The 27703-nt window shown below is 39.1% G+C and overlaps 1 protein-coding gene across 1 annotated transcript in view; it reads right to left on the bottom strand.

Annotated features, from left to right (window-relative positions):
* The window catches only part of rin1 (Ras and Rab interactor 1), a 41184-nt gene extending 17011 nt beyond the window's left edge, over window positions 1-24173 (bottom strand). The window contains exons 1-4 of the mRNA XM_014471828.2: window positions 23919-24173; window positions 2850-2993; window positions 2360-2474; window positions 1038-1110 (exon numbers count right to left, since the gene is read on the bottom strand). Coding sequence (XP_014327314.1) covers window positions 1038-1110; window positions 2360-2474; window positions 2850-2993 — 332 coding nt within the window. The 5' untranslated portion in view covers window positions 23919-24173. The remainder of the gene's footprint in view (window positions 1-1037; window positions 1111-2359; window positions 2475-2849; window positions 2994-23918) is intronic.
* Between the last annotated feature and the right edge of the window lie 3530 nt (window positions 24174-27703).

The raw sequence follows: 27703 nt of genomic DNA, 5'->3' as shown, positions 1-27703 counted from the left end.
TAGCTAACGCAGCTCAGAATGATCTGCTAGCTTGTAGAGCTGATGCTAACGGTCCGAATGTTAGCGACAAGAGCAGCACTTGATGCTGTTATTTGATTAGAGTACTGGATAACAGCAATATAAGTAAAATGAAGCATTTTTGAGAGCAGCCTTTATTGATAATTATTTGTAGAGAGCACTAACATTTAAACTTAAAGCCATAAAATATTTAGGTTGACTTGAGACATCCTGGACAGAAGAGAAGACAAACAGCTGAACATGTGACCTCAATCTGTCATGTCCCCATGCCAGATAATTTTTTACTGAATTCCTGCCATTTGTTTTTTTATCTTTCAATGGAGAGGCAGAAATTAAATAAAAATAGATTTCACACTTGAATGTAACGTAACATTTTTACTAAAAGTTACTGTAAAAATAAAATAAATGCATTTAATTATTAGTTTTACATTTTTTTCTAAATTATTATTATTGCTTGTTGTGTGTTGACCCAATACAAGATCATTCCTTCTGTTTAATCTTCAATTTGTTCTGAAATCATTCTTAAGTCTGAACTAAGTGGATTGTTAAAAAGGAAAATAACAGTAATCTAAAAAAAAAAAAATCATTTTCTGGGAGCTTAATGAAAAATTATTTGTAAACAATAATAAGAGTAGCCAAAGACCAAATAAAAACACTGAGAGATTGGATAATTATTGCTGAATATAACCTCTTTGAAAGCAAAATCACATCACAAAGCTGGTTTTCTTAAGACCTTAGACCTGATTGTCTATCTCAGCTACAAACAAACTCCAGCTAAGCAATGTGGCATTGCTTTACATATTAAAAACCTGGAAAATAAAACTGAAAAACTTGTCCAGAGAGGCTTACGAATGTGAAACAAAAATAGAAATTCCCAGAGTGTCACTATCCTGCAGAGTACATATGGACATTGCAACCTCGACAAGAAAATACCAAATGAAAATATTCTGGGGCAGAGTTGTCTGCATGCTTGCATCTGCACCGTGAATGTTTTCTCTTTTTTTTGTATGAAATATTACCTGCTGATACAGTAGAAGGCCACCAAACGACACAAGTCTGGAAAGCTGAGTGCTGAGCTCTCCAAGGCGAACGCTGCTCACAGAACAGAAAGAGATTGACTGACAGCAGTGAAAGACTAGTTGGTTTCAGGAGGAGCTGTCAAAAATAATATGAAGCAGCCATGACATCTCCTGCAGAGACGAGTCATGCAGGACTGCTAACTTTGTAGATTTGTTGGACTACTGTTCTCAGGATGTTTCAAACTGTCCAACTCTCTGAGGCTGCCTCTAGTCCAAGATTTTTAAAAAGGGAGAAATGCTAATGTGTTATTGTTGTTGCTTTTTACAACAAACCTACTCAACTGCCTCCAGTGAAGAGAGATGCCTTGTTTGGCCTTCGCCAAAAATGAGCTGGCGTTGGCTGAGAGGATTTGGAAAGCTTTTCTGGCAAACCTGGCGCCATCTAAAGCAGGAGTCTCAAACTCCAGTCCTGCAACCTTACGCTCTGTCTTTGCTTTAGCAAACCTGAATCCCATAATTAGGTCACTAGCGGAACCTTGAAAAATGTAATTGGATTCAGTTGTGTTGGACCAGGAACATTCCTTAATGTTGCAGGATACAGGACCTTGGGTATTGGAGTTTGAAACCCCTGATTTCATCAGAAATGAGAAGGCTTTTTAGTGTGGTATAGGATTTATTGCGCATTAAGGCATGTTAATTAAAAATAAGACCAAACACAAACGTCATGAATTATGCACTGAAGTTTTTTAAAAATTGTTTTCTTGTTTTTTTCCTGCATTTAATAGCTTCCCATAGATACGGAAATTGAGTTTTCATCCGATTGACTACATATTGCCATCATTATTTAAAAACTATAAAACCTATTCACTTTTCACAACTTTAAACTGTTGATATTCAAACTTCCTGCAATCAAATAGCTGTGCTACAGTGCTAACGCTAGGCTATTCACGAGCAGAACAAAAAGGTGCTGTTTTTTTCTATGTTCACTTCTGTCTGACTGTTAGAGATAAAACTATTTCTGTTTGAACTTTTGCTCTTGAAGAATATTAAATGTTTATTTTTTTTTGTTCCTGATGCTTATCAAGTTGCAATACCCTTCGGCTACCACTAGGATTGCCGCATTCATTGATCACAAAGTTAAAGTTGTTTTCTAAATGTCTAAAGACTTAATTGTTTTTGTGCTGAGGGACTCAAGCGAACTACTCTTGGCCAAAATTGCAGTTTGATTTTGTATTTTCAGTCTCTTAAAAAATTGAAAATCAAACCGGCACTTGCACCCGTGCAACTTTGTGTAGACATCAGAAGCTTGTTTTCATACTCACTGGAGTCCTCCTCACAGATGAAGCACTCCTTAACAGAGGAGGCACTCCGGTCGGCCGCCACCCTCAAACACAGCACCTTCCTCTGGCTGGAGCTGCACTTGCGCACCAGAAAGGTCTGAAAGCATCGACAACCGTTTAGGACGCAAGTGTGACACAGATTTAGTTTAATCTTTGTGCATTTTGACAAGGCACATAAGTCGCAAACAGAAGTATTTGATAACAGCTGATGTTTGATTAAATGCTGCCAAAACTGGCTGCCAAATTTAATTTCAAACGGCATTTCCAGCCTTTTTACTTCAATATGCAGTGCCAAGTGGGGGAAATACTTCCCAACTTGCCTTGACTACTAATAATACCAGTTTCCATCAGGTAGCTTTCACCAGGAGCAATTAGCAGTTACTTTTGACAACAATAAGATGCAACATGGCATCTATCATTGTAAAGAATTGCTCCAGAGAATGATAAATGTGTTATTAAGGTGGATATTTACCCCGATAGGCTCTCTGAGCAGCATATACAAGGCGGAGTCTTGGTTGAGCGACAGCTGCAGCCACACAGGGTGAGTGAGCAGCAGGCGATCCAGGACGCTGAAGGCCCGCTGTGAGCCTGTCTGGGTGCTGTCCTCCTCCTGCATCTAGGAACAGTCAGACAAGTCCAAACAAGTAACTATATTGATTTAGACTTCAAATAATACAAGTCTTCCCACTAAAATGGAAGCATTTGTCTGGACGTTCTTTTGCTTTTATTTAGGTTTTGCTCTTCCTCTACCTCTACTGTAGCCAGCTTTTCAAAATAAAGTACATTTTAATGAGTCACGACATTTAGTCTCTAATCATGGTTTATTCAGGGGTCTCAAACTCCAGTCCTCGAGGGCCGCAGTCCTGCAAGCTTTAGATGTGCCTCTGCTGCACCACACCTGAACAGAATAATTAGGTCATTAAGGCTCTGGAGAACTGATCTACACAAGGAGGAGGTCATTAAGTCATTTCATTCCAGTGTTTTGTACCTGTGGCACATCTAAAAACTGCAGGACTGCGGCCCTCGAGGCCTGGAGTTTGAGACCCCTGGTATATAAATGCACAAATATAGGCTATGTTTTAACACGTAAAAAGAAAACGGCATTCTTTTATTTTGCCATTTCCGTGCATCGCGATAGGTTAGAAAAAACCCACCTGCTGTGTATAAGTTCTGTTTTCAAAATGTTTAATGCTTGCTGTTTCAGTTTTGCCACCGCATGGTGTGAGCCGGCCACGTTCTTCACTTTGGTGGCAACCTGTTGCATCGGTTAGACAGACATTTTCACCTGCTGTCTGGACGTGTTCTCGCTAACTAGTCTTCTGCAGAAATTCATGTCAAAGCCGCAGATTATTTAAAGCGGCTTCGCAACCTTCTGTTCGCTCCTCGCTCTGCCAAAATATTGTTCTGTGTGCTGAGAGCTGCACACCTCTCCTACGTCTGTCTTTCTTCATTGTAACGGGAAGCGCCATCAAAAGATGCTTGCTCTGGACGAACGCACCTATTCATGTACTGAAAAATGAAGTAAAATTACTGTGAACCGTGCATCTGTTTGCTTATTTTTGGCTCTTTAATGTTAGCGTTCAGTCAGAGCTTTACTTTTCCCCCCTCTAAGATCGGCTTGATGCTGGATGTCACAGTGCGTGGGCTGCCTGCAAACTCTTGCGAGTGTAGCAGCAGATGGATGCTATGGCAACCTGGGCCTACACATCCTACCAGGCATTCCCACTCAGTGAAACACCCTTTTCTCCAACAAGTTGGGAGGCGCACGCAGCCACACACACACACACACACACGCACACACACACACACACACACACACACACGCACACACACGCCGACACACAACTTTTGCACACACACACCGACCCACTTCGCCAAAGGGTGACAGGTTTTCCGGAGTGCAGAGGTGTTTTATTTCCAGATCTTTTTTTTTTTTCCTTAAGAAAATAAAAATTGTCACAGAAATTAAAGGAAATCAGAGATGAGATGCAGCAACCTGGTTCCTGTAGCATTAGAGAAAGCACCACGAGTGTTATACCTGTTCAATATCTTATTGGAAAATCTTTCCCCACAATGTTTTTCATCACCGCTTCGGCCCCGTGACATATAACCGTCCCCTTCTTCAGGGGAAGCTGGTTCTTTTAGCAAGGTCACTTGCAGTTAAACGCCATCCTGGAGGAAGTACAGGAGAAACCATTGCAATAAGAGCGCTGGTGTCGCGTAACAATTGCAGGTTTGTGCTGACGGCAGCCAGGTGAAAGCAGAAATAAAATAAATCAGGAGGAACATTTTAATCTAAAGGATCAATAAGGAGTGAAACATAATCCCCTCAAGGCGCAGATCGTCAGCAGTAACTCTGAACTGAAGGTGTTTTGGGCTCTTAGATGGCTTGAAGGATGGACTTTTTTTTTTTTGACAGTCAGGCTTGTTTATAACCAAGTTAAAAAAAATCCCAGCTTGGAAAGTCCACGTAGTCATAAATATGGCTGAAACCAAAGTATTGCATAAACCGAATAAAATGAGACATGACTTTTTATTGCTGTGAGATATTAAATCAGACCAAACTTTTCCTGTTTCAGAGAAGCAGGGTTTCCCCCAGTGTAATATAAGCCTGGCAGGCCACCAGGCTTTACCTGTGCCCCCACCAGGCTAAGCGCTGTTTGTTTATTTATTTATTTTTTATGTTTGCACATTTAAAAAAAATATATATATATATAGTTGGTGTTCAGGTATTAATCTTCCAATCTTTTAATAACACATAATTATCAAGTGATATTTCTGTCAACGTTAAAAAATGTTGAACTCAAAAACACGGCGGGCCGCTGGATGAATCACCGCTCTCATGCCCAACCTCCGGGCTTAGCAAGTTTTCTGGGGGAAACCTTGGATCAGGTATGGTTAACAAAACTACTTCTATTTGCTACTTGCCAGAAAAATAAAGGATTTTAATTGAATTTCATTTTTAGTTTCAGGAGTAAATTGCCGTAAATTTTTATGTGGCCCTATAAACTCCAACTTACATCAATAAGTCCCTCCAGTTTTTCACAAACCCGCAAAACTCACACAAAATCAACAGATCCCCCCGTTTTTATTCTGGTTTTCTTCCTTTTATGAATTTGGTATAAAAACAGACATGCTGCAAAAGAAAATAAAAAAATGTATTTACTAAAATCAAATGTGGGTTGTTTCCCCTAAATGTTCATTTAAGAACTGAACTCAGTTTCTCCAGAAAGTCGCAATGTTGTGATAGCACCTATTAATGCAATTTCACTCATCATTTGTAAATTGTGCAGACTTGCAATTTTCACCAGACAATGCAACATTTCCACAAATATGACCAATAAACTTAACATTTCCTGTATTTGCTTTTTTTCTGACCAATCGCTGCACCTCGTCTGAATTTTGACAGCAACATTTTCAATAAGCTACCACAAAATCAGAAATGTTGGTCCACAATAATCACAAGAATCATTGAAACATCCTGGAGGAACTGTAAACTGCACTATCTTCTTCAAATTAAAATCCATATAAGTTTATTAAAAGGTGCGTTTTACAAAACCTTTTCTTCGTATGTGTGTGTGATTCTGAGTTGGCAGCCAGAGTCACCTCATTGCATATCAAGCACCACGCAACCACATCTGATAACCAAACCACAAACACAACCACAAAAGGCTACAGGACACACAGAAGGAGAGAAAGAAACAAAGCAGGGGGCAAGACCCAAGTGTTTCACTAGCCATGTCCACGTTCGCCTTACATAAAGTGCAACACAGCCCACACGCACACACTGAAAGACTTATGTAATTTCCTCTGAGAAAGAGGGAATCAGTAATGGAGAAATAAGAGAAGAAACATAAAAAAAGATGTGGAAAAAATGCAACGGTTAAAATTGGAGGTTGATAAGAAAAGCCCACTTTCTGCAGGCCTGCAGTGATGCACTTCAAAGTGACAGACTGCAAACATAAAATACTGAAGGAGACATCAACAATTTATCAAACAAAGTGTTTTTGTCCCTGAGGGCAGCAGCAGCAGGATAGACCTGCAAGAACACAGCTGATGCTGCTGGACGCACTGTGCAGTTCAGGAGAGGAACATGCAGCGCCAAGGTAAAGACTCGTCTGAGGAACGGCAGTCATAACCACGTGAAACGTTGCATTAATAAGATACAAAAGGTCAACTTTTAAAACAGGATATTTTACTGACATTTGCTTCAAATGAATTTTAAGTCTCTTAAAATTAAATGTAGGTGGAATTAATAAAAATAGTTCTAATTTGTTGTGTATTGCTGATGAAATAAATCCCCTTCAGCGGGTACAAAGTTTAATAAAGCAAGGCAAGGCACGTCAAGATAAGGCTAGGCTAGGCAAGACAAGTCTTTTCAAGGCAAAGCAAGGCTATGCAAGTCAAGGCAAGGTGTGTCAATGCATGTCAAGGCCAGGAAAGGCAAGGCATTGTAAGGCAAAGCAAGGTAAGGGAATTAAAGGCAAGGTATATCAAGGCACGTCAAGAGAAGACAAGGCAAGGCAAAGCAAGTCTGGACAAGGCAAAGCATGTGAAGACAAGGCAAGGAATGTCAAGACAAGGCATTGCAAGGGATAGCAAAGCAAGTCAAGCCACGTGAAGACAAGACAAGACACGGCGTATCAAGGTACTGCAAAACAAGGCAACGCATGCCAAGGCACAGCAATGTAAGGGATTGCAAGGCACAATTGTCCCACAATTGTTCACAACATGAAAACTAAATGAATACAGTGAATATATTTATATACAATCAGTAGAAAGCCAAACTCAAATGGTAACACATGTGTGCCTGCTGAAAGCTGTTGTACATGTGAGGCCTGTGATAATAAAAGCAGCGGAGTTCTTTGATCCGACTGGGCGTAATACCAAATGATCCTATTTATTCATTAATTTATTTGTTTATTTACCAGGACAAATAAAAGGGCAAATAAACCAGGACATTATATTGATTATAACCATTATATTGGTTACAATATTATTTGTATCAATCTCATTAATAATAATAAGACAGAAGAGTTAGTTTACATCTGAAGTCCCTTGGCAAACACATGTTAAAAACACAAGCAAACAAAAACAGCTGTCTACCAACTACAACAACATACTGTACCAATGCATGCTTTTAAACAGAAGACCTAGAGGATATGAACTGTTTCATTATACTATTTTTATGAATCTTGCATAGAAAGGTGACTGTTTCTAGTTTGAAACCCAGTTATTTCTGCATAAACATGCTAAACATGCTTCCAGACATATTTGGGTGTAAATAATGTGACCTGTGACCCTCAGAACCAACATTAGGTAGGCGGGGATAAAGGGCCTGGACTGCTTTGTTTTCCTGTGATTACTTCATTCAGTATTAAGGATCATAACTTTTGTTCTTTGTTTTTTAAACCTATTGAAATAAGACCTGCTGTTGTGAGCCACATGACGGATTCTGCTTGGAATCAAAGATAAAGTTTGCAGAACTGCAGGTCTTGTTTTACCAGTCGTGGTCGAATGCCCCAGTAAAAGGAAAGCAATCTTGCAGGCTGCAGCAAACCACTCAAAAACAGAGCAAGCTACTGGTTTCTCCAGAAACAAGTGTCTGGTTTTGCCGTCCAAAGATTTGATTGACTGGCGGAGAAACCCAGCTAAACCTTTTGGAGATGAGCTGAAACAAAATTGGAAGGAAATCTCACATGAAATGCCGGGTAGAAGAGCTGACCTACAAGCTGTCTCAGTGAGTGATGGAGAGCTGATGTAATGAGACAAACACTGAACAAAAGACACATTATAACCAAAGCTGAAAAGAAAAGAAAAACATAACAGGTGCTGTGATCATCAGTGTTGGTGTGTGTTTTCCAATTTCATGTAGAGTTTGGGGAGAATATCTCTGATTCTGAAGTCAGCCATCACTCATCAGATATATACAATAAGAGCAAAACCTGATCAGGCTGAAGAAAGGGCAGCACTCAGGTTCAAAGTGAGTGTAAAGGCAGAGGTATCCAGAACAGGTGAGCAGTACGTGTTATCCTGAGCCTTGTTTCCAGTGTGAAGCTGGTTGTAGATATAAACAGAGAAACAAACATTACACCAGAGATGAAATGAGACTGTAGGGACCAGCCTGAACCGGATGGATCCATCCTTTCATGTTGTTGACGCCAAATTCTGATCCCACCATCCGAATGTCGCAGCAGAAATCGAGACTCATCAGATCAGGCAACGTTTTCTTCTATTGTCTGATTGCGAATTGTAGCCTCAGTTTCCTGTTCTTAGCTGACAGGAGTGGCACCCAGTGTGATCTTCTGCTGCTGTAGCACGTCCGGCTTAAGGTTTGATGTGCGTTCAGAGATGCTTTTCTGCATATCTTAGTTGTAACGAGCCGTTATTAGAGTTTCCATTGCCGTTCTATCAGCTCAAACCAGTCTGGCCATTCTCCTCTGACCTCTGACATCAACAAGGCATTTGCGCCCACAGAACTGTCACTCACTGGATATTTTCTAGTTTTTGAACCATTCTCTGTAAACCCTAGAGACGGTTGTGCGTGAAAATGCCAGTAGATCAGCAGTTTCTGAAATACTCAGACCAGCCTGTCAACCATGCCACATGCAAAGTCACTTAAATCAACTTTCTTCCCCATCCTGATGCTCGGTTTGAACTGCAGCAGATTGTCTAGGCCATGTCTACATGTCTAAATGCAGTGATTTGCTGCTATGTGATTGGCTGATTCGACACTTGTGTTAATGAGCAGTTGGACAGGTGTACCTAACAAAGTGGCCGCCGAGTGTATATTTGCTCATTACTCTTGAGATTGATGGATGTGTCTCCCTGAAGTGACCTGTACTTGTGGAGGTTCAAGAATCCCTTTCTGTTGTGTCGAGTGTTTACGTTTGATTTTTCCACAACGATTCATAAGGAAGCGGCGCGTTGCTTTAAATTACATCCAACCCCTATATATTCAAGTGTTGTGAATTATCTGATCAAAAGTTTACAAAGCCATGGGAATTGAATTGAAAGAAAGTAATAAATTGTGCTACAAAAACAAGTCTACGATTGTTTTCTAACTTAATTATTTCAGGTAATGCTAACTGAGTTAAAACAGTTTAGTCTCATTCAAAATCAGAGAGTGAGAAATGATAATAAAAAATGTGTGTATGTCTACATATTTGTTGTAAACATCTGCTTTGGCTTGTTTACTTAGCTGTATTACTCCAACAGATTGTTTTCCATCAGCAAATCTGTCAGTACAGATTTACTTACTAAACAGAGAGTTGGTTTTAAATCTCTGCTTGGCTTCTCAAACTGGGGGAGCAGCTTTCTTCTCTCTATTTTTGTTTCTCCACCTGTCACTCGCAGGCTCCATGTGAAGACATGCTTTCCTCCATGTTAAAAAAAAAAAACAACAATCAGCATTTTGTGGGAGAACTGTGTAGGATGAAAAAGTTTCTGACAGCATGCAGCTTCTCTGTGAAAGCCTTGGTCTCACAGAGACATCATGGTGTCCTTATTTGCAGGGTGTAGTGGTTTGCCTCTGAAGCAGATATGTCTCTCTGGCCACACAGGAATAGCGTCCACAGTCAGAAGTTTGTACGTGTCCAGGTGCGTCTTTTTCTCCCAAAGCAAATGCATGCCTCAGTCTCAGGTTTGGCAGACACATTTGTTTAGACAAGCCCTCAAAAAGGCTTCAAGAATTGGGGGCACAAAAGAGAAAAAGAAGAGAGAGCGGCGTGATGCTCAGTGCAGGACAGAGAGAAACTGGAACAACCTCTGGAATTATTTTACTGTTGTAGACAAAAAAAAGGACATTTCAAAGCATCATGTTAAATACAGAAGCAACACTGAGCTGCTTTGAACAAATGAAAAACATTAAAATGGATAAATGCAAAAGAAACATGAGAAACGATTCCATGTTCAGCCAGTTAGATCTGTCCTGCTTCAAAACTGATTCACTCTTAGTAGCGTTAAAGTCTGTTCATCTAAAATCATATGCAACATTGCGGAAAATCTTTAAAGTTTGATGATTTTTGGTTCTCATAAGGTCCTCTTAATACATCTTCCTCAGAAAAAAAACTTTAAAGTATTTGAATCAGTTTCCTCAGTGAACTCAGGCCTCTTCCATGTTTTTATGGGCTTTCATCAAACAAGTACGTGTGAAACAGCACAAAAATAATTTATTCTAGCAGCACTTTATAGGAGGAGTATTAGCTCTGCATCACTTTCCCCATAGCCACTTTTCACTCTTTGTACTTCATTTGTTTCTTTATTGTGCTTTGTGAGCGGAGTATTTCCTGCTCAGGTCACGCAACGTTCCTCTAACAGGCAGAGCAGCATTACTTTAGCTACTATAAATATCTGATCAAAGGCTACATGTGATTTTCCCCAAGACTAAAGGGATTTAATGTTTGTCATGTTTGACTTTGTTGGGATTTAACTTTAGAAACATGTTATTTCAAGCAAAAGCTAATAATGTTTCTTGTGTTGTGTTGTAGTATTGTAAACATTTAATGTCATTATAATAATGGTAGCGAATTTTTTTTTAAAAAAAAAAAGCTAATTAGGTTTATATTTAGCATAGATTTGAGAGCAGTTAGTAATCTAGCTAAAATTATTCACCAGAAAACACAGAAGTTATCATCCTGAGGGAGCATAACAATGAATTCAGTTGAGTTTTATGAGTAGGTGGATGTGGCAACAATAGGAAAAGGATAATGGAAAGCATCCTCCAGTTAATAAACTGTTTTACACTGAGCTGAGCAGGTTTCACAACAAAATTAGCTGAATTTTGCCATGTTTACGGTTGACATTGATACCTCTATACTGCCTGCAAAGAAAAAATAATAATTAAAACACAGCATGAAACTTCAACTTATGTATATATGCAGGAAGGACGAGATGGAAAAGTTAAACTTGTCCTGAGACAGCAAGAGATAACTCCCAGACAAGCAGCAAAGGGAGAACAAGGAGGAAACTGAATCCTCGGTGACACCGAGCTGATTCAGCTACTAACAAGGTCCGTCCTCTGCCACATCATCAGCCCTGCTGCACAGACTTCAACATAAACCTGCAGCAACAGTGACAGCATGTTGTGCACTTTGTACCATGTCACGTCGTGACTGAAGCCAGCAAACTAATTTACGGTCAGAATCTGAGCTTTTATGTCACGCTTTGTTTTGGTAAATTATTACCACGTCCTGATCACATGTAGATTTACGCAGGTGATTAAGAAAAGATTTGGCAAACTGACATTTTGTCAGAAATGTTGACATGTATCTGGAAAAATTGCTTGAAAACTGCAAAGACGGAGTTGGAGTAAAAGTTTTCTGTTATTCTAGTTGGAAGCTCAGTACCTTTGAAAACATGATGAGACACAGAAATATAAATATACAGCTAAAACCAGATATGCTTAAACTGTATAAGAAGACACACAGCCTTTCTTTTACTCGTGGTCTGACATTGAATCAGACTAAACGTTTTGGTTTCAAGGTCAATAATCTCCTGCTCTGTCTCAAAAGACGTTGCTCCTCCATCCCTGTTGACAGCTGTTGGTGCAGAATCTCAGTCAACACCCAAAACTAGAGCCAGACGTCAGAATCACACGTCCACAGAGACCCAGACAACAAGCAAGGCGTTCTGCTCTTTTTTCTGCTGTCGTTCTCTGGTGCTAAATTGATGCGTCACCCTTTTTTTCTGTTACCTTCTTCAAACAATATGTCCATGTTTCAGTTGCTTTTTTATCGTCTGTAAAGAATCTGGGAACTGAGTCAGAACCTCAGTATTGTTCCTACGTTTTCTGAGCTCCTACTTTGAAATTAAGTTTTTAAATTTTTTTTTTAAATACCAAGTTCTTTTTTGCAAGCCATTATGCTTAAAACTAAGTTTTTAGTCATCTTGATTACAGACAATTTCTTTAGGGAATGCTTACAAATGTTTACATACTTACAGTTTTGGCCGCGGCATGTGTGAGGAATTGATAATGTTAATATTTTTCCAAGTTTTCCCCCCTTCTCTTAAGTTTGTAAATGGAAGCTGCCGTCTCATATTCTTGTCTCGTCTTTCTTAGGTGTGACATTTAATTTGATTCTGACTAAACTGTGGTTTTAACAGAGGCGTGTCTGTCTGTCTCTCATTTGATGCTGTGAATGGGCCACTTCAGATTTACAGAAGCCTGAAAGAATCAAATGCCTTTTGTGGTGTTGGACGTGTGCAGCATTAATGTTAACACCTGTGTTTTTCCGCTTGTAGCTATAAGAATATTATGTTTGACTATCTGAAGTAACAAAATAACGTTTAGTATTCTTTATTACTCAACACTTTTAGCTGTAATGGTTATCCAGGCATCATCAGAATGCCTTGAAACCTTATATGTAAAAATCTCTTTGTAATCACTTTTCTTATTTAGTCTAAGGAAAACGGGATGAGTGTGAAGTTTTCTTCTTTACAGTCTTTCATATTCAGTTCAACAAAAGCAGAGAAGCTGAATTTTTCCAACTCGTGTCCCATTGGAGATGTCACCAACTTGCTCTCAGGATCTAAGCAATCAGAAATACCAGTAATAGTTTTCCCAGCTCCTTATCTGTCTGTCAAAAAAGCAACGACCTCTACCCCCTATGAGACCGTCACTGGGTTCCTCTGGATGTGTGAGAGGAGGATTTTTTGGATGCCAGCTGGGACCAATTACCAGCATGAAGGAACGGGGGGTATTTGCCGGGTTCAGCCTCAGGAGATAAGACAACACGGTCTCTCAGGAGCTGCACAGGAAAACCCGAAGCATTTGCAGAGAAGATCTTTTAGGTATGTTGCAGACAGACGAAACGATGAAACCATAACAAAGGCTTTTCAGACACAGCTGATCAGACTGCTGATTGGAGCTGAGCGCCCGCCCGTCGCTCAGTTGGATCAAAGCATAATTTTTTCGTCCTCTGACATCACGATGAGGTGACCGGCATTAAACTGTGGGTGACCCTTCAGGTCACGACCCAGTAATCGTTGCAAACCAGCAATGTCATATTCAGGCTGATTTGTTGGCAGACGGCGACACTCAGCTAAACCTTTAAGAATTAAAGGACATTTTTGACACAAAGTCTCAGAAAATCCCAAGAAGATTTCCTTCTTGTCACTAGTCGCAACTAGTACATGTAGAGCTGTGGGTGCAGGCTATCAGATCTAAAGATGAATTAATGTTATTTTAAAAACTTTTGCTCAGTTAGAAGTGGATGTATGTAAATAATTTCTTTACAGCATAGATGAATGACGCACAATTTGAGTGTTATTGACAATATACTTATGATTTAGATGTTTAAGCATGTCTGTCCCCAGTTTCTGCTCTTTCTTTTCATACTGATAAAAAATTATTTCCCATGTGAATTACTGGTTACATTATTTTACTGTAAGACTCAGACTGTCCTTTAAAGTGTTGCACTACATTTTATTTGTGCTGCAGGTTTCTGATGCAGTACTAAAACTAAACTTACAGTAAAGTACTGTCAGCTACAGAAACTTGAATTTTACTATAAACTTAGTTTAACATCTGTATTTATTTTTACAGCAATTTACTTCAAAAATTAGTGTTGAAAATGTAACTGGCATGTTACTGGTAAATTTCTGGCAGATAAATTCACACATATTTTACCATTTTTAGAGTATCTGTACTGTGTTTACTTTAGCAGTAAACTATTCTACAGATGATGAAAATGTACATAAAAATAAAGGCGTCTGCAGGTTTAAATTACAGGATAAAAAGTTCAGACGTCGCCCAGATATAAAGTAATGAAATTATGGTTCTGTATTATAAAAGCGATTTTTTAAATGTACTATAAAGTCAATGCTAATATTGTTTATTATTGAAATGTAATTCATATCAAATTACACATCATATTTCAGATATAAACAAGCCAACTTGCTTATTAATCTGGTTTGTTTTTAAAGTTGTCAACATCCCTACTGCCTTCACTGATGTAAATTAATTTAAAAGAGGCAGCCTGATTGTTTTGCCCTTATTTAACTGGGTGAATTTTAATTGACACAAAAAATAAAAGGTGCTCGATCACTAAAACGTCTCCACATTTGGTAAAATATAAAAAAACTAACAAAAAAATCAACCCAGAAATAAAACAAGAACTGTGTGCGTAACACTCATCTCTATTCATCCCGTTTGACGCCAACTACAATTATGTTTGTAAAATCTCTCATTTGCACAGGAGTGACCATGGCGATGGCTAAGTATAGCCAGTAGCCCATCACCACAACGCGTAGGATGACTAATGGAAGAACATAATTGCGGTGGGCTATAAGTATCCACAGGGGGCAGCAGCGGACACGTGGGGGCTGCCGACTGATGACAGGCGTCCGTTTTGATGCCTGCTGCAGTAAAAACCGCTGCACATTCACTTAGTGCTGGTAAAAAAGACGTGAGAGCTGCGTGTCAGTATATGTGTGAAGTCATACAAAGGCATCAGTGTGAGTCAGAGGCAACAGTCGGGTTGCAGAACAGAAGAAGGGACTGTTAGCATAACTGTGAATTTGGATAATCATAGAAACAGATCGGTTCGTCTGATGGTGCGGCGGCTCCGGAGAGCTGTCACAAATAGTTCTGTCACACCCAGAACTGTGTGTGCGTGTGTGTGTGTGTGTGTGTGTGTGTGTGTGTGTATGTTTGTTTATAATACCTTGTGGGGACCATGTTCCTGACACATACTACATTGTGGGGACCCACTGATCTTGTGGGGACCGAACCCTGGTCCCCACAAGGGGAAATACTGTTTTTGGGTCAGGGGTTAGATTTAGGACTAAGGTGTGAATTGAGTTTTGTTTAGGGTTAGGATTATGATAACAGTAAGATTTAGGCTGTAGAAATGAATGGAAGTCAATGGAAAGTCCCCACAAAGATGGCCACAAAAACATGCGCGTGTGTGTATTTTAAAAACTGTACGAAAAAACCCTAAAAAATGTGTCACATAGTCCTTTTACAAAAATTTATTACACATTCACGCTATTTTTAAGATTGTTATCCTTTTTTTATGAGTCCAACATAAGCTGAGTAAATGCAAATGCCACTTTCTAAAGTATAATTATTTTTATTGAGGAAAAAACAACTATTCAAGCAAACTTTTGAAAAAGTCCCTTCCGCTAAATTATTGACGGCAACAGCTGATCAGACATACGATGACTGGCACTGACTGTTTAACATCCACGTCGTTTTTGCAGATCCTTTTCATTTCAACACATTGAAAAGTTGTTTTGAGAATAAATGGCTTGCTTAAAGTCATGCAACAATATTTTGATTAGATTTAAGTTTGACTAGACTAGTGTAGATTTCATAGCAGTCCCAGACCATCACACTGCCGCCAGCATATTTAGTTAGCTTAATATTCACTTAATAGTCATGATCAAATATGTCTGAAATTAAAGTTTGTTTGATTATCAGCAACATTTAACTGCGACAAAAAAAGCAAAAGTAGAAGACGTCTGTAAGGGGGTGAATACTTTTTCATAGAACTTTATCTGTTTATAATGCTTTATGTGCCACCCACTGACCTAAAACAGGAAGTTTAGTCTAATTAGTTAGTCACACAGAAAGAGAGAAAAAAGCTGTCTTTTTATATGAATGTAAATATCTGCTTTCATTTTTCTGTCCTGACTCTTGTTTTGCCACCTAACTACATAAAATATAGTTCATGACAACATAAAGCATCATGCTAAATCCAAACAAGGCCAGAGCTTCTGGGCTTTATCAGGAATTGTTCCAAAAAATCAAAAGTATTAACTATGTAGCTCTAGTTATTTTGGCAAAAAATAGATGTTAATCAAATTCAGTCCTTATACTATACTTTAAAAAAATCTTTTAAAGATATTCGATTATTTCAGAGAAAACACTTTTGTCTGTTTCCCCAATGGACAAGGGTCTCAATAAAATTGGGCTTTTAGAAAATCAATCAATTCATCAATCAGCTTCAACACAGACACACTACTGGAGAACAAAAATGGTCAAACAGCAAAATAATTTACAGGCATTTATTGCCAAACCTTAACCCTTTATTTAGACACTTTAATTATGTTGCTTTACTTTTTCACTGCTCTCAACAAAACCCAGAGAAAGTTCATTTTGTGATCTCCGAGTTGAACATGAAACAAGAGACAAATGATGTCTGTGTTCCCTTAAAAAAAACAACAACCAGAGATACAACAAATCCATAGAATTATAAATAGACTAATCTACTCAATCTGCTTTGTAAAATATTAACAAAGAGGCAGCTTTACGCCTACAGCAGATTCAGACTATAATCAGACAGGCTTTATGTAAAATAGTTTCCGTTTAGCTAACAAAGGGCAACCGTCGCAATTATGAAGCCACTATCAAAGTCCCTGTTTTAGTCAGACAATATCTTGGCAGTAAATCGCCTGAAACTGGTTTCAGTCTGATTTCAGACCCTCAAAAATTAACATAAACATAAATGATCAAATAGTAAATCTCTACATGTGAGAAGCTGCCCTCCCCCAAAAGATTTGAAGCCATAACTTCAAGGAAAAGTTGTTCTACGAAGTATTGACTCATGGGGGTTGAATACAAATACATGCCACACTTTTCAGATATGACTTTGTAAGAAGACCATGAGAAAAAGATGGTCGTTCATATATACGTACTATATTTTCCCATGTGTGATCAAATGTAGAATACTACCCAAAAAAAAGAAAGAATTGGGTTTTTAGCAACTAGCAAGTCAACATTCAAGAAAACTGTGTCATAAAACTGAAAGCCCCCGAGAAAGACATTTTTAAAAAGTTTTTCTTAAATTCCTTTTTTTATTTTACGGACCGCGTTCTCCCTTTTCCGATCTGACCGGGCCTTGATGACTCACTGGTTCAGAGTGAAATGTTGCACGAACATCACCTCTTACAAAACATTATTTTGGTGAAGGGCTGTTAGGTAAGAATTTTTTTTTTTTTTTTTTGCCAAAATGCTTTAAATGCTTGACTGAAAAAGGAGCAGTTTGCAAAATGAATTCTTAAAAAGCATCGTGTGGAATGATATAAGAATATTTTCGAAACGCTGCGTGCAGAATGTGTGCGGAAAGGAGCCCATCATCACGTTGTCAGTGTCTGTCCCTTTAAGCGATTTCCACACAGACTGGTCTCTTAATACTGACAGACACTAAAGGAACATCCTCCAATTTCAGATTGTGTTAGAGTGACCACAAGAGGACAAAAGCCTGCATTATTATTGTAATCATGTTGCAGAAACATTTGTCATTTTATTCACCTAATCAAGTAACTTTACGCCGTCTGGCCATCAAAAATTTAGCTATTTCTGTTTTACCTGAGGTAAGATTACTGAAATTATTTGCATTTGATGAATGACAAAATCCATCCATCCGTTTGGCTATTAATATTTAGTAAAATTGTTTTTCAAGCTGCATAACTTGGGACAAACATTTCAAATATCTCTATTAAGCTTTAACTTCCTGGTTGACTTTGTGAGATTTCACCTCAATATTCCAACAATGCTTTACTCGCTGTTCTACCTATTTTGTGAAGTAAATCAGTCACTATAAGTGTAGCAACGACATTGTGGTCAAACGTTTCCGTTTTAGTCTTATCAGACCACAGGAAGAGTCTGCAGAAATTACAGTTTTGGTCTTCAAAGACATTTTGAAAACGTAATCTGACTTGTGTTACTTGGACTCTTCCTGTCTGAGTGGCCGTTCAGTAAAATCAGTAAACGACTTTGTTTCAATTGTTTTTGTCCTGTGGCTGATATGCACATTTTGGACAGTGTGCTTGATGGATATTCCCAACTTGTATAAACTTGCATATTGATTTCTGAACAGAAGAATACAGCATCTAGAAACTGGACCCGATGGCGGACCAGACTTGTAGAGGTCCACCGTTCTCTTCCTGATATGTTGGCGGATTTATTTTGAGTTTTCCATGATGTCACACAAGGAGGCAGATTTTAAGGCAGTATGTACAATAAGTGCTGCCCTATAATCTACCTCCTATTGACTTAAATGATTTGAATGATCCTGTCAGGCACTTACATGAGTACCTGCATGAGATTATCAAACTGATTTAAAAGCAAAGTAGTCTTAATGTGTGTGAACTTCTGGTTTTGAGGAAAAACCAGAAGTTTTTTCCTCAAAAATTTTTAATTAAAAATAAAAATTTTAATTATGCCTCTGAATAAAGAATTTTCTTATTTAGTTTGATTTAATGTCAGAATAAAAACGTTACAAGTGCATTTAGACCTGCACATGTCAATTTTGAAATAAAAATGAAAAACAGTTGAATAGTAATATATACCAATATAAACTATTTACCGCTCTGGAAAAAAAGAGAGATGACTTAAAATGTTCAGTTTCTCTGATTTTACTCTTTATAGGTTTATGTTTGACTAAAATGAACATTGTTCTTTTATTCTATGAACTACTGACAACATGTCTCTGAAATTACAAGCAAAACTTTAGTTCGTATTTGAAGAAAATAAGAAATGGTCAAAATAATGAAAAAGATGCAGTTCCTTTCAGACCTCAAATAATGCAAAGAAAACAAGTTTATATCCATTTAGAAACAACAAAACTAAAGTTTTAACTCAGGAAGAGTTCAGAGATCAATAACTAGGAGGTTTTCAGTGGCGCTCAGAGCAGTGGGCTCTTCATTTTTTCCAGAGTTATATATATGCAAATATTTTAAAAAATTACTTGTCCAAATGCTTTACCATTTTTTAAAACTGCTAAGTGTAAAAAAAAGGGTGAAGTTGTTACTTGGTGTCTCATTGTGTGTGAAGGGCTGTAGTGTTGAACAGGGTTCGATTCCCGTTCTTGAGCCAATGTGCCGCATGTCTTTACTTTCTCTTTCCTGTCAGATTATCTTCACCTTTGCTGAAGAAAACAGTCTTTAGAAAAAGCAACATGTTCCTGACGTTTTAAGACTCTTCTTCCAACTTGTCATTTCTTTCCCTCATTCAGCTCTTCTTGAAATCTTTCTTTGCATTTTAACAATGAACATTTGTCTAAACACAACCAAAATATTGTTCATGATGACGTTAAGCAACAACACACAGGTCATTAGAAATGAACTCAGCGATATGTAGAAACCTTGACGAATGAACGTGTCAAGAGCGCTCCAGCGCTGCACCAGGATCCGTTTTAACTCCCACTAGCTAATTACTTGCTTTCTTTTGCCCTGGAGCTCTGTCAGGTGGCAAATCCTCGGCTTCCCCTCAACCTTTAGTTAACTTGGGCACATTCAGCTGCTTCAGCTCCACCGTCACCACATCGACTCATTTCCTGAGGGAGGTCCGTAGGCGCTGTCGCTACCATTAAACTCATTTGACTTAAAAAATTAGCTCCTCTTGCCGACCTTCAGGTCTTAATGCCTGTACTCCATCTAGTGTAAAACGTACATTAACCAATATTATCGTCAATCATTATTGGGAGTAATATGTAGTCAGTGATGCAAGACGTCCACTTTAACAGATTACATGAGATAAATTATTCAGCTTGTTAACAGTTATATCAGTTTCTAGTTGTTGGTATCATCCATATTATTTTTTCTCATAACAGTTTCAGACTATTTAAGTGTTGGGAGCAGCTTACACATCATAATGAGAAAGTTTATCGTGAGTAAAATTAAAGCTGCAGTACGTAACTTTTATAACAGTTTCTTTTAAATATTTTTTAAAACTATCATTTTGCCATGACAGCGTAAGACAGACAATATGTGAAAATGCTGGAGCTCCTTTGCCTTCCCCCAGTGCGCCCAGTACTAACTGAAGAAATACACCAATCAGAGCCAGGAGGAGGGTTTTAGCGTCGTCAATCGTGCTCATGTATGCGCCACTCACATCCTCTGCCTCGCTCTCTGCTAGGCTACAGCTGGCTCGCCACAATGGAGCCTGCCCCGAATGCTAAGACTAGTTAGCATGGCCACCGACGCCACCGGATAAACAGTTTTCCTGCAACTGCATTAGCACATTGAGCAGCACGTACATTAGCCTAATTGACAGCGCTAAGACACTCCTCCTGGATCTGATGGGTTGTTTTTTGCAGACCGTGATAGTATCGCTGGGAGGAGGTGGAGGAGCTTGATTTTTTCTCACGGGTTTTGTGCTTCATATCACGACATGGTAACGGTTTAAAACACACATGGAGCTTTAAGCTTTAAGATAAAACATTTCTTCACGTACACCAAACCAGAGCCCTCCGTCTCTCCACAATAAAAGCATATTGGTGATACGGTGGGTCGGGTCCTCTGTGGTAACAAGAGGCTGATTCAGGAGGAGCGTCTTTACTGTCAGCGTAAGCAACAACATCCCCCACTTTATTCCGCCGTGCTACCTGCGGTCTGTGGCTGGACAATGTTGTCCCACAAGAGCAATTTCCCTTTATTGGCTTGGACTCCTCGTTGCGCTCGCCAGACAGTAAAATCAGTGGCACAAAAGTTACAAGGCTGCAAACTGAGTGATAAACAGCAGCGAGTTCAACTGGAAAGACAAAAACATGTTAAACTGCAAGTGAAGAAAGATTTTCTGAAGAAATCAGGGTGAGACCTTCGCTCCTTAATGCTTACATAAGCAGGGTTATGTTTGAAACTCAGTTTGCCCGACAAGAAAAAGTGTCTTTATTATAATATCAGCGTGAATGAATCACCAAACTGATTTAACCAGGTGATTAAAAGGTTTTACCAGGACAGATTTTGGATATTTTATTTTTTTTCAGACAGTAGCCTGGTTGCACTAACAGTAACTGTGTATAGTGAACATCTTCTCTGCCTGTATTCATAGGAATGCATGCACTAAAGGTAGAAACTCCCCAATTCTTTAACTTTAAAGCATGACAGAATTTGAGTTTTCCCAGGTTTTGTAGCGAATTAGCTATTATCCAGACAGAAGTCTAAAATATTTCAGAAATCCTAAGAAAGATTGTTTCTTTAGCATGAGTGCCTTCTTATTAATTAGGTTTTTCACAATTTAAGATATTCATGTTTATGTGATCATGCTTCACAGCAGTTTATCTGTTAGTTTTGTCATTTTTCTCTGCCTAAACATACTGTTATGACCCACGCAGGATCATAACCGAAACTGTGGGGCTCATCTGGATTTTAAGCGATTGATCAACGCGAGGTAGGAGTTTCATGACAGGTTAATGATACATGGTTTCCTTTTTATATCTTATTTCATATATAAGATATATAAATAAGATCACAAATATATCTTATTTATATCTTATGCAGTTGTACTAAACAATCCCTCTAGGAAGTTGCGATCGCAGGTTCCCATTTCCACCAGTCGTTGCAACTTTTCCGCCAATCCGACGGATCAACTCAACGTTTTCTGCATTTCCTACTTTCCTGACCAATCACTGCTCTGCTGAGTTTTAGCTCGTTCCCTTTAGCCCAGTACTAATTTAGCTTCCTGTTTCGCAACATCTCTTGAAAGCTGAACCTGTGACATGCAGGATGCTGCGGGTTTTTGCCTATAGTGGGTCAAAAAACTGCAGCATCCAGCTGTTCATGCTAACTTGAATGACCTCAGGACATTCTTCAGGGTGTTATTTGATGAAGATACTTGAACATTTTATTTATAGTCTATATATTAACTATGTTAAAATCCTGTCTTGTTTTTTTGGGGGGGGCGGGAGGGGGTTATGTGCTTTAAAGAAATTTGATCGCAATGTTTTGAAAAAGGTGCAGCAAAATCTGTCAATTAATGCAGCAACAATCACCAAAAAACACAGATAGCAACATCCTGGAGGGACTGAGTAACGCCTCCTGAGTTCATTGCAGAACCACCAAGAACTAATGTTTTTTGTGTTTGTTATCTCTGTTATTGTTGCACATGAGGAAAACATTTTTTCTTTACTGTAAAGTAGCTCACATCCACTGTTGCTCTGGCTTTATGCTAAAAGGTAGTTGGGGAAAACCTCTACCCAGACTCAAGTCTTTTACAGCCTCTAGCAGGTTTTCATACGTGACTGGCTTGTCTTTTGCTCTACTTACTAACTAGCTTCCAAGTCCGTGGTTAAGAAAATGTTACCATGGGACTCTTGGCTGCTTCTCTAATTAATCATCTCCTGTGAGCTCATTTGGTCCCAGCGGGTTTCATGCGGTTGAGCCACCATCCTCTCAGATTTCATCGGACGGGTTGATCAGATCTCTCTCTGTAAGACAAACTCTTCTAAAATCATCATGTTTTTTAAAATCAAATATCTATAAACTAACATAGAACTGTACAGTTGCGTCACCTTAAAGTCTATACTTTTGGCTTCTTGTTGGTGATCCCAATCTGAAGCAGTCTTCAGGAAGGATGTCAGGTTAGCGTAGCACGTCTTGTTTGCGCAACACCAGGACAGACTCAGCGAAGGGTTGAACTATGTCCAAGCAGCTCTCAAGCGTCATGCTTGGGCACCCTACGATCACACCTCTCCTACACCCCCCCCCCCCCCCCCCCCCCCGCCTCCTAACACACACACACCACACACACACACACACCACCACCCTACACACCAAAATATATGCACATTTGGTCATGCCACCTTTGGAATTAACATGCAACTCAGCAGACACAGACTTCACGTAGGTAGGCACGCATTATCTAAGCGACCACTTCATCTGCATCCTGATATACGTAGATGAAATAATAATAATAATTTAAAAAAAGAGGCTTCAGCAAAAGCTGCAGGAATCGTAAGAAAAATAACTCTGCTTACACTAATACTCCTCACTCAATTAACAAGCAAAACAACAGCAAGGAAGTGGGAACATCACATCTACTCCCACGCAGGCAGAATGGCACTTCGGTTTTAAAGTTATGTAATAGTCCACTGGTATGAGATTACATTTATTTTGCCCTCAGAGGGGAGGTAAGTGATCATGAGCCTGTGAAATAACAGGTCTGAGTGGATAATTGATCGCTGGCCTTCCTCGTGAAGGGGCAGCTTGGCTAAGGAAAAGTGGATAATTGGCTCTAAAGACGGAAAACATTCCCCGAAGCTGTTGGATTTGATTGGTAAAATCTTTTTTTAAGAAAAAAAAAAAACCCACATCTACATCTTTGCCTTCAATGTATTTGTAAACTAAAAAAAAAAAAAGAAAGGAAAAAGAAACTCTTGTGAGGGAAATGAAACCTCGACGATCATATCACATGATGGAGATCATGAACTAGCTAATTGGCAAATTATGTAATAGGAGTGCCATTACGCAGGAATCCAACTGAAACTGCATTGTTTACGAAGACGTCCCCCTGCTGACCGGAAACTACGTTAAACAACAACCACCGCCGCCGACGCGCTTTGAACTTGAGAAGAGAAAAGGGACCCTAAACAGGAGGAGGAAACAACAACAAAAAAAAAACAACAACCTGAAAACGCGCACCGTGCGGCAGCCTGCGGGCGCTCGGCATGTGCCAACTCTCCACAAACTCATTTTGGATGTTTGTTTTTCTCACTTCTAATCTGGGCAGACAGCCGCACTTGCTTTTTTTTTTCTTCGTTCAACGAAAAAAAAAAAAAAGAAAAAGAGTCCAAATCCTGCCTCCCAAGCGTCTTACCTTGTATCTAAAGGTGGGAACAGGTGTTGCTGGCGCTTTCTGCTGGCTCGTCTAAGTCGTCCGAGAAAAATGCGGCGCTGAGCTTCCGAGTCCGAGCACCATGCTGCGGGAGAGGAGAGGGAAAAATGCGCACAACACTGGTGACAAGGCGGAGGAGCGCAGATTTTTAATTCTATCTGAGCATCTGAAGTGATACACAGTCACAGCAGAGACACTGTGTGTGTGTGTGTGTGCGTGTGTGTGCGTGTGTGTGTGTGTGTGTGTGTGTGTCGGTGTGCGTGTGTGTGCCCCCCCTCTGCCGCCTCCATGACTGACAAAAAACAAAAACAAAACATAAACCAATCGCATTTACATTATGGCACGGAAAATGCCACCTTTTTTTCATACAGTGACGAGGGCGTTACCCGTTTATTTAAACAAAGGACAAATTATCTGTTTTTGTTTTTTATTTTAAAAAACCCAGTACAGATTATTATCTTAATAAATATGAGTATTTTAGAATCATACACGGTTTCCAATTCCAACTGTAAAACATAATAATGAAAAATACTTTTTATCGTAGAAGTCAATTAAAACCACACTAACAATCACACCCTCGCTTTTAATTGGTTGGTGTTTATGGGGTTTGACTCAGATTACAGAAAGGATAATTGAGCCACATTTAGACGTTTCACACTCCTTTTTAAAACTTGAATGTTACTATATGCGTCATCTAACCGGATATGGACTTTGACGCACGGTGTGCTTTTTTTTATTTTTTTTTATTAGTGTGTGGGCCATTTGTGGATAACTGCACCATGCAGCCATCATTCACGTTTCAGGTGACAGCGTATGCGTTTGACCACTGGATGGCGCCAAAGGCCGTGTTTACAGTCACAGTCACCCGAGCGCCACGCAGGCGGGGTTTAAATGGGAAATGCTTCATTGGGACGTTTGTGGGAAATTACAATGTGCTCTTTGGAGGGAGGCAGTTTTGAATAATAATAATAATAAAAAAATGCAGTTAATAAATAATTGAGTCCTTAGCAACACAAATTATAAACCATTAGCATCAGAACAATCAAGCTGCAGTGCTAACAGTTAGCTTGTACTTAAACAGGGACAAGTAGACGTTCAAACTTAGCTGTTCTCTTCATTTCCAACCATATTGCTTCAGTTAACAGCTTCTGTTAGCATGTTTTGTGAACACTGACAAGTTTCTACGTTCTTCAGCTCTCGTACTTTGAAATACATTAACAATAATCTTTAGGCCTTAGATACTGAGTTTCTGCTGATTTTAAATGATAGCTTCTCATAACCACACAGTTTGCTCTCACACAGATTTGACTGCATTCTTTGTTGGTCGTCTGCCAGCTTGTTCGGATTCTGATAACTCAAGTTTATTTGTTTCAGAGCCAAAACGAGTCTCTCAGGCTCACAGCTAGGACTTTATTTTTTCCCAACAAAATATAGTTTTGCCAGTTATTTATCCAATAACTCACTCAGCTGCGTTAGAGTTCTATCGGAGTTGGAGTCATTTGTGTTAAATGTCCTTAATTTCATTATGTGAACTCAAACCCGCCTATGTTAACTTTACAGCCTTATTATTTTTAGATTGCAGCCAGATTACTCAATTACTTCCAAGAAACGTTCTCAAAGTTATCCACTCATGAAATGAAGTGTGAATCTGTAACAAAAGATGAAATAGCCTGAGAGTTACAGCTCGAAACTGCAAAAGAAGTAAGCAGACCATGAATTTGGGTAATTTTCTAGCATAATGAGACTTTGGCTCTGGGAGCTCCTCGGAGGATGGTCAAATGCGTTTTTATTTTATTTATTTTAAACCATAACTCTAACATAATTAAGATTACAGTGATTAAACCCATTCAGCTCATATGGATGTTTGTTTTATTGGACTATAAAAGCTTTAAAGAATCAGTACAAATACTCAAACCTGATCACTGACGCACTCAAAAGAGGCTTCGGGGTTATGATTAAAACTTTCAGAATACAGAAACTAAACAAACCTTTAGTTGTTGTTTTTTTCTTTTCTTACACAACCCTGGTGGCCTCCAGCTGTTTGCGTCATTTGTCACAAATCTGTCCTGTTCACCCTTGAAGATATTTCACATGTCGGAACAGAATAATCAAAATTTAAGCCGTTCTGAACCGATGCCTGAATCCAACAATCAGGACAAATCTGCTCCATGACTGAGTAATGGCTCTTAAGCCTTAAAAAAGCTGAATAAACATTCTGATTAAAGCTACTGGATTCCCTGCTACACATATAAACGTTTGGAAATTGTGCAGACACACTAACACGGCCAGAACCTTGAACTCAGTCATGATTATTATGTAAAAGAAAAAAAACTTATCGATTTCAAGTCAAAACCTCTTATTGTTACGCAAGGTAAACTCTTTAAAGTTGGTTTTTGTTCTTTGAAGAATTAACCTTGTAAGAGTGGATTTTTAAAGCACAATATTACTTTACTCAGGTGATGTTTGTATCCACTAAATGCATGTTTGGATTGTGAATCTGAATTTCATTCCATTTGATTAAACTTTAATTGTTCTTGTTCGTTCAGAGTCTGACATTATCTTTGTTCTGAGACCTGACATTTACAAAGTCTATTAAAAGGAAAACATTTTTCTGACTGACATTGATTAAGAAGAAATATTTCTAGTTTTAGGTCAGTTAATGCCAAACATTTTATCTATATTTGCTGATCTTGATCTTGTGTCTATCACGTTATATATTATTAAAGAGTCACACCAGTTTTGTTGATTTTTTTGTTTGTTTGTTTATGCCGATGTCAGTTTGACCTTTATATCTGCCTCTCTCCCCAAAACGCCTATGTGTGACAAAATTACACATATTGCTGAAATTTTAAACTTTTCCTTCGTGCAGCACCTCAGGATCCTAAGGGGCCCCATCTGGTCGCTTAAGCTTAAATTTAGAGACACATCTCTGCATTTTGCACTTTAATTGATGTCAACAAGGACTTTAAATGTGAGTGTTTGATTTATTTGTCTTTTTGTGTAACCAGTGTAAGCAGAGAATACTTTGCTCTTTGCTGTAATTGATTCAACTTGCTTATTTTTAGAAAACAAAACAAAACAAAAACAAGCACAAGTTACCCATCTGCTCTCCTAGATATCTCCACTAGCTGTGTGAGCTTCCTATGAACTCAATCTGACCAAAAGAAGAATCTGTATCATCACAAGGTCAGGATGTGTGATAAGTATCTTCTGTTTTTTTCCTAAATGTCCTATTTTCTCAAGCTGCGGTCTGCTGAACGCCTTCAGGGGGAAAAGCTGTGCTTCAGATGTTGTGCGTCTCAGAGAGTTTCTCGGCCTTGACATGACGGCCTCGTCTCCGCAGCAGCTTTCACATGTCACATCTCTGCGGGCCGGCGCCTCCGTCCATCCGCCCAGCAGAAAAAGCCTCTGGTGTGCCGGTCTGCAGCCAATCTCAAACCGGCAGCAACGCAGCGGATGCTGATTAATTAGAATAGCACACACTGTGTCTCTTTTTCTATTTTTCTATTTCCCACCAACTTCCTTGCTGCTCTGCCTCCCCACACGCCGGCGCAGAGCAGGCGAGTTTCTGCTTTGGGAGACGGGAAGAAGACAGGTAGCTGCATGATGATGAGCGGCTGTGTGCACAGCACAGAACAGTCGTGATTTTGTGTTACTGTCCTCAGGAAATACTGTGTCTGACTGAGAGCTCATCCATTTTTTAACTTCCACCCACATCAAAGTTGGATGCTGAGCGTTGGAAAGTTTCAGCATGAAGATTTCTCATT

This window comes from Xiphophorus maculatus, chromosome 14 (genome assembly GCF_002775205.1).
Source record: "Xiphophorus maculatus strain JP 163 A chromosome 14, X_maculatus-5.0-male, whole genome shotgun sequence".
Classification (NCBI taxonomy): domain Eukaryota; kingdom Metazoa; phylum Chordata; class Actinopteri; order Cyprinodontiformes; family Poeciliidae; genus Xiphophorus; species Xiphophorus maculatus.
This window is presented reverse-complemented; position numbering and strand designations above follow the sequence as displayed.